This window comes from Pristis pectinata, chromosome 17, assembly GCF_009764475.1.
Source record: "Pristis pectinata isolate sPriPec2 chromosome 17, sPriPec2.1.pri, whole genome shotgun sequence".
Classification (NCBI taxonomy): domain Eukaryota; kingdom Metazoa; phylum Chordata; class Chondrichthyes; order Rhinopristiformes; family Pristidae; genus Pristis; species Pristis pectinata.
This window is the reverse complement of record NC_067421.1, coordinates 9378824-9391321: the sequence shown is the minus strand read 5'-3', so window position 1 is coordinate 9391321 and position 12498 is coordinate 9378824. Positions and strand designations below refer to the sequence as shown.

The window sequence follows — 12498 nt, the reverse complement described above, 5'->3', positions numbered from 1 at the left end:
TGTCTGGCCTCTCCTTTAGTTGATCTGTCCATATACTGTGTCAGGAATCCTTCCTGGACACACCTAACAAACTCTGCCCCATCTATCCCCTTTACACTAAGGAGGTGCCAATCAATATTAGGGAAGTTGAAATCACCCATGAAAACAACCCTGTTATTTTTGCACCTCTTCAAAATCTGCCTCCTGATCTGCTCTTAAGTGTCCCTGCTGCTATGGGGGGGGGGGGGGTCTGTACAATACTCCCAATAGAGTGATCACTCCCCCCCCATTTCTGACTTCCACCCACACTGACTCAGTGGATGATCCCTGCAGGACATTCACCCTTTCATCCAAATTAATTTTGCCACCCTCGAACAGTCCCTAGCTCCCCTTCCAACCTTTTCATAGAAGGAAGATCACTAATGATACAACTGAAGTTTGGCTCTAGAACACAACGCCTTGGGCCTTCCTACCACTGGGAAGATTGATCTCCAGCAAATCACTTGTGGGAGATACAACTCCTTCCAACTGGGTTTTCCCCTCAATTTCCACCAACTTCAGTTTTACCAAGACTTTAATGCCACACTCAAATACTCAGAGGTTAAAGGCAGTTACTTATAGCACCTTTGGAATTCAGCTATTCAAGAACACAGTTAAAGGATGTAAATCAGTCTTGGAGCCAAGTGGTCCGGCAAAACCCAAAATGAGCACTGAGCAAGTCATTGGCAGGGAAATTGTCATTCAAAAGCACCACTAACACCTTCCATCATGCTCCTGAAGATCAAAGGTTAACTGATGAGATGATAAAGCAGGACAAATCTAATCTATTTATGGACAAGGCACACCTTTATCTTCCACATTGTCAGTTAGATGCCAAAATTATACCCTGGAAGAGCTTGGCTCAAGAGATGGTAGGTTCTGCAATACAACTCTTGAGCAATATACTCAGAATGTTGTCTATTCCCATGCCTTTGCTGTATTGGCATGGAGTGAATCAAAATGGGATGATACTTGCTTCTGCAATGGTGGGGACCCCAGGAGAAAGTATAGATGGATCAATCATTCAGCCTCATCTTCGTCACTGAGATGCTCGACTCTGCCATTGTTTGAATAGGAATGAGCTTGCAGCCACATCCTATTGGCTACCTAATGTGGAGGGACTGAAAATCTGATCTGATGGTGAGCATCCTTCTAAACTCAGTTTGGGCAACTGGTTTGATAGTAATGGTACTGAGAGAAATGCCAGGTTACGAGGTTATAGATTGAGGCAACAGAAGCTTGTGCTGCTGATGGCCCACTGCACCTCACAACTTCTGCTGCCAGATCTCTTCCAAATCCATCCCACTTAGCACAAATGGTTGTGGCCTAGCACAAATGGTTGTGGCCTGTAATACAACATCCTGTGACTGCAGGTCTTTGCTGCCACAAGAATTGTACAGTGACCACAAACAGAAAAACAGGTAGATTTGTTGAGGAACAGGAAGTCAGTTTATTCCTCATTCTGGTTTTCCTACCACCTGCTGTAAATTCATGCTGGGAGGTAGGGCCTTCAAGATTCAGACAGTGCAGATGCTAAGATGTGCCCCACAGTACTTCTTTCAAGTGTTATTCAACATGGAGAAGCACCAATTCATCAGCTGAGGGATCCAGAGTCAAGCTTAGAGTACATGCAACAGAACTGAAACACTAAAAACAAAAAGGCTGTGAAGAGAAAGTACAGGATTTGTATTTCGTGTATAACAATTCAAGCATTCCTGGCTGTGACTACTCTTTTTTTTTGTTTTAACCTGATTGTTGGCACCAATCTTGCCTCAGAGAACAAAAAAGTTATTTTCAAATCTCACTCGAAGACCTGACACTTTAGATAAAAGCAAATGTTGTAGTGTCAATGGTCTGCCTGCACCAGATGTTAAAAGAACTCTGGTCACAATTTGAGGAGAGCCTTTCCTTCAAATGTCTTGCATAATATTCCTACATCCATCAACATTATGCTAAACATCAGTTGGTCATAGTTTTATTGCTATTGGTGACCCATTAGTGTGTAACTATTCAATAACAAAAGTTCACTTCAAACCAATTCATTAAACCAAGCACTTGGAAGGTTTTAAAAGTGAAGTTCCATCTCAAAGCAATAGTTTTATTTTCACCCAGACTCAAATGTAGCAACATTTAATTGTTGCAATTCATACATGCATTCCCATTCTCACATTCTTTTGTCACATACAGCCAAGTCTGCTGGAAAAATTTGGAAGCAGGCAAATTCAGTGATGAACAATGTGGGAATCACCTACCTTTTCTCCACAAATCAAACAGCAAATAAAATCTTTCGTGTTCCTTAACCACGTCTCCATTTGGTTCAGCACAGTTATGGCAACAACACTAAGGCTCTACCTGCATACCTCATACCCTAACTGTGCCTCAATTTCACAAGTAGCTCTTCAACCATCATTAACAGACAGGTTGTGTCCTGGTGAAAGTCTTTTATTTTAACTCCAGTACAATACAGTGAGTTGCTGCACAAAGTTGATGTAGTTTCAAGACAGATCAGCAAAGCAATGTATAGTCCCAATAGCTATGGAGGGTTGGGGGTGAAGAGAGGTAATAAAGCATTCAGAAGGTTTATTAAAAAAAATACAAAAGAATTCAGGCACCAAAAACATTTACTTTACCAATATATAACATGCTTTAGAACTTGTAATATTAATCAATCACCCTTGTAGAAAAGAATGCTCCAGACTTAACACTCAATAGCTACTGCCCTCTGCTCTTCAGAGCAAAGCTCACTTACTACTGGATGGATATTAACAACTCTAAAGCCCCAACAAAACCAAAAAAAACTCAAAAGAATTTTTTTTTAAAACTTGAAAAGAAAAGTTAAAATAAATTAAAAATGTTACCAGTCTTCGGAGGTTAAACCAACAGACAAGCACCCTGGGATTAGCCAGCTCAAGAGCCTACTCCATTGGTCCAAGAAGAGATGCCCTTCCCCATCCCCAACCCTCTCCATCTTTTATTTTTTTAAGAAAATGCTAAAAATGAAAAGCAAATCACAAAACCTGAAAAAAAACACTAAAAATCAGATTGCAAAGTTAAATGTTATTGCAACAAAACACCAGAATTACAGAGAACAAAAGTGCTCAGGTAGGGGAAGCAAATCAACTTACCCAGTAAAAATATGTATAAAACCTTAAATATGTTTCTTCTTTTTTCTAAATGTACAAAAATGTTTTTTTTTAATATATAGGGAAACTGGTTCAACAAGATCCTCGATCTGTAGTCTGCTTCAAGTATTTAATTTCTGTAGTGCGACCCTCTTGAAAAAAAATCGGCTCAGTAACCAGACTGGCCCCCGACTTCTTTTTCCCCAAAAACGTTCCTTCTTCAGTGGTGCTTATCTGATCAGGACCCATCCCCAAAGAATTTCAACTCAATGCACGGCACCAGGGAATGAGAATTCTGACAGCGAGTGAGCAGGCAAAAAAAAAGTTGGCTATAAGTGGCGATTGGAACACAATATTTAAAAAAAAAACAAACACAATCTGCTGGACCTTCCTGTTAACACTGCATATGAAATTTCTAGCAGCAGAGTGCACCATTATATGTAGCAGGTGCACCCATACGACAAAAAATGATTTAACCAGCAAACCATTGCACCCAGAAACTGTCCATACTCCAAGAACTGGGAATGACCATTTGTGAAAAGAAAACAGGAAGCAGAGATCAGAACAGGAGAAATGAGGAAGAAAATAACTTGTTTAAAACAAAGAGGAAAAGCAAAGTTCTGGAGTGCATGCATATTCCAGGCAAGGGAATTTCATGCGTCTGTTAAATTTTAAACAGTCCGCAGACCAGGAGCCCAGCTCTATGTTTGAGAGGATGTTATGCCCAGAAAACCTACTTATGCGCCCAATTTTGTCCAGTGCATTAGTATACTGCTACATGGAACCAGCCATATGTGTCCTTTAATTTTGTACAATTTTAGTGGGTCCCCTCTATCCCCTTATCACCCACCCCAAACCACAGCTCCCATTAATGTTACAGGTGCTGAATGCTAGATTTATGCCGACTGGCCATCTAGAAACAGCCTGGGAGTAACAGAAGAACCAATTGCAGTCTATGGGATTCAACTGTACCTCAGTATCACAATACTGCAACCATTACTTCCCTGTCCCAAAACAACTCATTAAAAAATAAAAATGCTACATTTAGATGTAGATGTTTGTACATATACAAACTCCCTTCGCAATGATCTCCATGCTGGTCAGCTAACCCAGTTTTGTATCAGAGCATGAACAGCAATAGAAGAGACATACAGTGGGGAGTTTAAAAGGAAGGGAAGTGAGAACAGCCAAGTTCAGAACAGTCATCTGTAAAGCTAAACGCTCCAAAAAAAGTTTCCATTTTTCTTCTCACTCAAACTGTAAAGAGCTTTGAAAAAAAATTCATCTATAGTTGTTTTACAGTGTTTCACACAAGAGAACACCAAACCTAGACAAAGATTAAAAAAAGCAAAGGGCCAACAAGAAGGCAACATCAATGGTTCAGCTGTAAGGTTTTTTTTTAAAAAAAATGTCAGCAAATGTTCTCAGAGCTGTCTTATAGCAGAGCATTTTCTGTCCATTAGATCAGCCTCATACAGTCTTAAAATAGAGCAGCAGGGGTCTGTAGCTCACTGGTCACTCCCACCCATTGTCTTTAATCATGTGGGCCAGTTCAATAATGAACTTTCCTTCTTTGTACTTCTGACTGCTCTCAAAGGCGTGTTCCTGCGAAGAAAAAGGGGAGGGGGGAAAATAGTATCAGTGGGGTGGAGGTTAAAAATCAAGCACTGAACTACAAAAATGAAAAACACATTAACCACCAAGATGGTCATTAAACTGAATACCAATCATTTTAGTAAAATGGAAACATAATACTCTGAAGTCACCAACAGTGCTCTGTTTAAAACAAATCCTGTAAAAGAGTGTGTATGTTGCTGCAGGTTGCATTGCTAACTTCAATCAAGAGCCTTTCTCATTTCTCTCTAAGTGAGAGTGAGCAGGGCATCAGGCCGTGAACAAGAAATTCCTCACCTGGATGCAATAGTTTTATTCGAGTCAATGTCATATGCCCTTCTCCTACCTCCAAGTCTGTGCTCCTCATGCAAGTCTCTCCTAATGGAGGGGAATATCTAAATGTTAAATTCACAAAAGCCAAGGATAGGAAAAAGTCAACTGGAGACTATATAATTTTTTTCCCCACCTTAAGTCCTATAAAGGACATCAGAAATGGAAGGAGGAGTTGGCCATTTGACTTCTCATGTCTCTTCTGCCATTGTTTTACCTGCTGAATTTTTACCTCCGCACCATTTTCCTGCACTAACCACATTTCCACCCCATTAACATCCAAAAAAACCTATCAATCTCATGTCCTGATAATAACTGCTACCAACTGAGGAAGAGGATTTCCCCTCCCACTCATTCACTTCCAGCTCCAGAATGAGCAAGACCACAAAATACAATGGGAGCAAAATGGAGACACATACATATTTCCATCCCAGAGTTGTTTTGCAGTTCTCACAGTAGATGTCTGCCACAGCGTGCAATCCCGTCAGCAGCACCCTCTCTTCAGCAGGGCCACAGCCCACATTCACCCTGCAGAGGAAAAGATCACAGCTTTCAGTTTGTTGCTTTTCATCGCGTGCTCTAGCCTCAATAGTACTCACACCAGAGACACATTTTGCAAAGCCCACAAAACACTTAACCCCACATGTCTATGCCACAGCTGCCATGGTAGAATTTTAATTCAGATCCGAATTGTTGGCTCAGCCCACCAGATTACAAGTCCAGTAGTTCAATTGCTGCACTGACACTATACTCTGCCAGACATGTTCATTGGCCAGGACTGCCTATGGATGGACCACAGTGGCTGCCCACAGCAGTATACTCCCCAAATGCAGCAGGGTAACACTTAAAACATTGCTGCAGATAGTAGTGGAAACTTATGGTTGTCTCCAAAAATGAGATTTTGATTCACACCTGCTGATATGGAAACTTCATTGTTTAAGTGCCAATCTTGTAAACCAAAGGCAACAGCCAGGGTCAGTGGAACAGCAGCAAGGAGACCTGGAGGCAAGGACAAAAAGGCAGTGTCTCAAGCAGCAGAGAGTAAGGCAGCAGGAGAAAGGCAAGAGTTGTTTCTGTTCAGCATCCACAACCTCACCTATCTATGCATAAAAAACAGTGCCAGAGTGATCTGCAGACACCTTGTGAAGACATGAAAATTCTTTCCGCCTTGCTTCAGAGCACAGGAGTTTTCACTCCTGAAGGAGACCAAGTAGCCACCTCTTACTGACTCTTTCCTGTAATTGGCCTGACAGGTGTCCTCACACCAACAGTACACAGGAATAAGCATGGCATGTTGGCATGGGTGGTGTGGGGGGGGGGGGGGCAGGGAAATCTTATTGATCAGGACTTATGTCCCTTTTGAGCAAATGTGGGAGCTCTTTCTCCCCTGTAGTCCATCTCCATAATAAACATAATGACTGTTGCTGATGTGTGGTTGACTCAGGAGTATGCCTTCAGGGGCTCGTACCCTTCTGCTTGCTGTGAAGTTTTGGGAGCTGTGCTGGATTGACTCAAGCCCATCAGGAATTGTGCAAGTCCTTTTTTTTATGCTCAGTTCTGCATACTAACTACTTTAATGCCATTTTAGATTGGATTTTATTTGCAGGGGAAACCAATTTGACATTAGCACTAAACAAATAATTTAAGCATACAAAAAAGGTACAATTTCTAGGCAAAAGTAGTTTATGTAAAGTGAAAGTCTTAAAAAGAAACAGAAAATGCAAGAAATTCACAGGCCAGGCACGATGGAGAGAAATACTGGAGCAATCATTGAAAATTTAAGATACAGGAAGCCATTTGGGTTACATTTATACAGGTCAAAAAAGGCTACCAATCCAAAACACATCTTCTAGTAGCATCTCTTCAATTACACATCCCAATACTGTTTAAATATGGATGAAGGTTTCCACCTCCTCCACCCTTTCTGACATCTAGTTCCAGACCCCTACCACCATCTGGATGAAAAGTTTCTTCATCTCCCCTGTAAGCCATCTACCAATTACATTAAATCCTCATCACTTGACATTTAACTTGTTAGCAAAACAGATCACCATTTTATCTCTGTCCTCACCATATTTAAGCTCCACTCAGTCTTAAGCGATACTCACTGTCTCCATTTACTCTATATTCCCTTGTTATATTGCACTGTCCCAAATGCATTATATCACTCCTCTGGATTAAATTTCATCTGCTATTTGTCTGCCCAGCTAACCAGACCATCTATATTTTCCTACAGCCTAACACTTTCCTCCTCCTTGTAAACCACATGGCCAATTATCTATAATCTTCATCATCCCTCTACACCTTAGTCATAAAACATCTATGTTATAAAAGCCAAGAAACAAATTGTGGAATCACAAACGTAACAACCTTCCAGTCACAAAAAACACCTAATCATTATCCTTTGCTTCCTATCACAGCCAATGTTGGATCCAATCTACCAAGCTCCCGTAGGTTCTATGGGCCAGCCTACCATGTGGAACCTTGTTAGAAACCCTGCTGATATCCCCACAGATTACATCAAACACAGCACTTTCATCAACCCTCTTTGAAGAGGAAGCAAAGGAATTCTTAGATAAGACTTTCCCTTAAATCCATGCTGACTGTTCCTGATTAATTTGAGGGGGTTTAAAAATAAAAATGGATGGCAAAACTGGTTAAAGAAATTACATCTATGAGAAGGGGTGGTATGTTAGGATCATCAAATAAGGCTGAGGGGCAATTACACTGTAACAGTATTATAAACTTCCAAACAATCTGAGGGAGATAGAAAAGGAGAAAAATTGCAAGCAAATTTCTAATAAGTGGAAACACACTAGGGGGCAGCAATAGTGGGAGACTTCAGTTACCCTTGTATCAACTGGAATTCCTGAACTGCATTCAAGGCATTTTTTCTGGCGGCATACAGCAAGCAGAACGAGAGTTTGGCTGGGGTAGTTAGGTGGTGGCAGCAGTAGCAGGAAAATTGCAATTCTGAATCATTTGTGCAAGTGGAGGAATTACCAATAGAAGCAAATCTTTTGTAGTAGTTATGATAATTCAGTTACGATTTGAAACAGTTATGGAAAAGATCAAAGTTTATTGTCTGAAGGCTTATACCATCCCTTAAAATGAATTCCAATAATTTGCCCACCAAACTAATGGGTCTGTAATCACTTGTTTTTTTATGACCCCCACCCCTCCCCCCCTACCAAAGCCAACCTCCCCACGCCCCCCCCCCCCCCATGAGGAGAATGACCATTTAAAAATCAAGGCTCTCCCAGACCAGTTTCAAAAGGTATAAAATCTGAGGCAAAAAGGGTAAATTTTAGAAGTAAAATTAGCATCCAAGTCCAGAATCAGCAATTAAATGCAACTAAGGGGAGCTACACCACTAGTAATGTTCTCACTAATCAGGGTAGCTTCTTCAAAGTAGCCTTGACAAGTGCTTTCTTTAATTAGAAAGAGAAGAAAGAACCAAGTTTAATAACTGATACTAAATGGTATCCCAGCACATGGACATCCAGTCAAATGTCCACAGCATGGTTTAGACTCCTTATAAGCAACACACAAATCTATGAATTCCAGAATTTTATGTTCAAAGCAACAGCTTTTGAATGCAGAGATTTTCCAGTTTACCCATAACAGTCACATCAATTTCATAAGTGGGCTCTTGCTTGCATTCTTTTCCCCCCACCCACCCCCACTGAATGAATGATTTTGCCTAGCAGTTATGAAGTTGTAACAAAAACAATTCCCTCTTATAATGCCCTTCACTGTGGTAAGTAGGCACTTCAAAAGACCCAAATGTTTCTGATTCAATGACCACCCCCTGCCCCCCCCCCCCCAAGTTTGCAAACGATCTTGTCCAGTTTCAGACAGTTTCATTCCTGCAAGAGGCAATGGAATAGAATTTGCAACAAAAGACAACTGCTTCCATCTTCTCAATATGCAGAGGAAGTTTCTGCTGTCTGATATCCACTGCTGGTGGAACACTCATAATATAGGGACACTGAAGGGGCAGAAAGAAATGATTGCAAGTCAAAGCTTTAACATGCTTAAGGGGCTAAATGGCCTAGGCCTGTAACATAGTCCTCAAGTAGCCCCTATAATTTCTTCATTGTTAGTTCAGCTCTATCCACTGCAGAAACTATACCAGGAATAGGAAAGAAACAAGAAAGTGTAATTGAGATCTGTGGGGGTAATGGGATGAGAATGTTTAGGATTTAAAACAAAACAAAAGATGAACTTTACTAGCAGAAAACAGAAGGACATTTAATTATGGAATGGTATAACAGTGCATTGATAGTAAAACTCAATGGAAACCCAACACGACAACAAAAAAAAACTAGACAAGAGTCCGTGTAGACAAAACAAAATTCTGAGCAAGGAGTAATGGGTGAAAGAGCAAGGCAATGGCTACAGTGAAAGTAATAAAACTCATTTTCCAGTAAAATGGCAGCAGTTTCAGACTAGAAATTTATATGGCCATTTTTAAATGGCATTGCATGGTACACAATTTGGGCATACACAAGTGCTTTAGAAATGCAAAATTGTGCAATTCTCCCTTTAGCATGTGCTGGGTGACAGCAATTTCAGGATCTCACACGAATGTTGAGCCAGCCAATGCTGATTGATATTATTCTTGCACACAAGGGTAGGGTGGCCTCTGAATCCAAGTCATTGTGCTGCTAGAGAGCAGGACCTCCCAATATAGCCCCTCAAATCATGATGGTGTAGCGGTTGCTACCGCGGAATAAAGCAAGACTCTACTCGGAGGATTGCCAAACAAGAACTGGTTTATTTTCCCGCCTTGCGCGGGCCCTTTAAGGGAGAATGTTCCCGCCCAAAACAACCGGTGATGACGCAAGTCCTACGTCATCAGGACTTTCCCGCGCACGGGTTCTCCCCGTCGCTCGGAAAGACGAGGCCCGCCGCCATCTTGGGCCTTGTCGCTCCAACGCCGCGTGACCCGACTGCCGAGCCGGTTCGCCCGACTAGACGGTGAGTCGCCACAATGGAAACATATTACATGCCAAGAAATACAGGAAGCAACTGTGCATGCCACCCCACCAAACCAAAGGCAGGAATAAAACAAATGCAAGGAAATGGCAAGAAAAATGGACCTGATAGAGGTGTATAAGATGAGAGGTATTGATAGGGTAGATAGTCAGAGGCTTTTCCCCAGGGCTGAATTGGTGGCCACAAGAGGACATAGGTTTAAGGTGCTGGGAGTAGATATAGAGATGTTAGGGGTAAGTTTTTTTTTACTCAGAGTGGTGAGTGTGTGGAATGGGCTGCCGGAAATGGTGGTGGAGGCTGATACGATAGGGTCTTTCAAGAGACTGTTAGATAGGTTTATGGAGCTGAGTAAAATAGAGGGCTATGGGTAAGCCTAGTAATTTCTAGGGTAGGGACATGTTCGGCACAGCTTTGTGGGCCAAAAGGCCTGAATTGTGCTGTAATTGTTCTATGTTCTAAACAATTGCCTATGGTGATGCCAGAGGACTTTAGCCTAGTGCTGTGAGATTACTCATCTCAGCTGTAGTTAAGAGCAGAAGAAGCTGCAACAAAATTCTATATTCCAACACATGCAGAAACATGCACACTTTATCTCCACACTCACACCACAACAGGCTTAAAAGCTAATCATATTCAGCATATCATATGCATAAATTATCACATTAGTCCCACTTTCTTGTAAGACAAGGTTGCACACAAAGTCTACAGTAACAGCCTGGACAGGAACCCTACCATGGTCCTACATTTGGAGGAAGGGCCCAAGATATCATGGGTTAGGCTGCCATAGAGTTTGTGGTCTGTGGTGGAGTGGACATCATTGATGGCAACAGTAGACTTCTATCAATCCTCCATCCCATAATCTTATCTCCATCATAGCACCCAGATGACTCAATGATCTCTCTTCTTACCTGCCACTCCTCTCAATGACTGCACTCTTGCATCTTCCTCATTTCAGTCAAGAAATTCTAGTTTGTGGGCTCTGGCAGTAGAGCTAGAAGAATCACTCAATTCTATCCACCTACTCAGATCTGGCACCTTGTGTATAGTTTAGAGGCCTTAATTGGACACAGTGAGTCACCAGACACGCAAATGAGTGTTATGCTTGGAGAACTTGTATGTTCGTGCTCCAAAGAACAAGGTTATTTGCTAGTTCTGCTCATCGTAATCAGAGCTCTATCAGTTAAGAGCTAGAATGGAGCAACATACAAAAGGTTGTTGATGGACATGCTTGGGATGTTGTCAAGCCTGCCCCAAAGCCAACAAAACATCATGGAATCCAGTTCCAAATAAACAGCACAGACCCCAAAGTCCAATCATGCAGCCATTCACAAACTATGATGGCAGAGGTCACAGCTTCCATTGCAACAAAAGCAGAATCCATTAGACACGAGTGCAATAATGGAAACTCAGACTGCTTAAACTACTGCTCTGGACTCTGCTGGTGCTGGGGATTTTGTGGTGACAGCCCTCCAGCAGCTTGTGCTTCATCAGATTGCCTGGCTGGCTGATGCCCCCATCCCAGAGAGGGGTCAGTAGTCCATGGAGTACAAATCTATTGTTCTCTCTCAGGGCGAAAGCACGTGTGCTCCCAGCTCCACCACTTTGGGGGAAATAACCTCTCCCAGCCAGAGTCCCCCATCCTTTTTTCTTCAGGCACCACCAGCAAGTCACCCACATCTTTGGATGCATTCCTTCAGCAAGGGTCAATTGGGCCACGAGACAATGAGCCTCAACCTTGACTCACTGTTCAGCCAATTCATCATGCAACTTGTAACTGCAATCTCCTGCCCTATGGATGAAACACTGCCCTGAACAGCTCTTTAACCAACCTTCAAGTTTTTGATAATCCCTTTAAATTGCACAGGTGCAAGGCATGCCCTTGATAATTAGGTATGCTCTCTCTCCCATGTACATTGGGTATTAATTATACATCTGTGATTCAACTTCACAAGCAGCTATCAACTGGGCCTTCCACATGGATTAACATCACTCACACAGATTAAATGTTCCATGCATGATCATATCATATGCATTGGAGTGGCCAATCAAAGGTTACATTACAAAGTACGATTTTCCATAGTGCTTAATCAAAAATCAATCACAAAGGGCTCAAACATTAGAAATTCAGCCATTTATTGAGCACGACATCCAGTCACTGAAACAATAGGATAACAAGGCAGGAGCAGCTAAAGCAGTCACAAGTCATGTGTAATCTGAAAATTATGGGATCCAGAAACAGTGTCTTATGCATATTTGCACAAATAAAATGCAGTGTACACAGTAGTAGCAAAACAAGAAGCATTTACAAATGATCCCATTTGGCTAGAAGCAGAAGCTAGTGGATCAGAGAGCAAACATGTGATGGTAGTCTCACATCCCAGCTTGGAATATTTATCATCATCCCCACCACCAC

The 12498-nt window shown here is 41.9% G+C and overlaps 1 protein-coding gene across 4 annotated transcripts in view; it reads right to left on the bottom strand.

The window, feature by feature from the left end:
• Window positions 1-2443: 2443 nt before the first annotated feature.
• The window catches only part of ypel1 (yippee-like 1), a 45879-nt gene continuing 35824 nt past the window's right edge, over window positions 2444-12498 (bottom strand). For 2 of the 4 annotated variants that reach the window (XM_052032325.1, XM_052032326.1), the window contains exons 4-5: window positions 5504-5612; window positions 2445-4745 (exon numbers count right to left, since the gene is read on the bottom strand). In XM_052032325.1, the coding sequence (XP_051888285.1) occupies window positions 4656-4745; window positions 5504-5612 (199 nt within the window). In that variant the 3' untranslated portion in view covers window positions 2445-4655. Of the gene's footprint in view, window positions 4746-5503; window positions 5613-12498 lie in introns of all 4 variants that reach the window. The other 2 variants (XM_052032327.1, XM_052032324.1) reach the window with 2 other exon arrangements.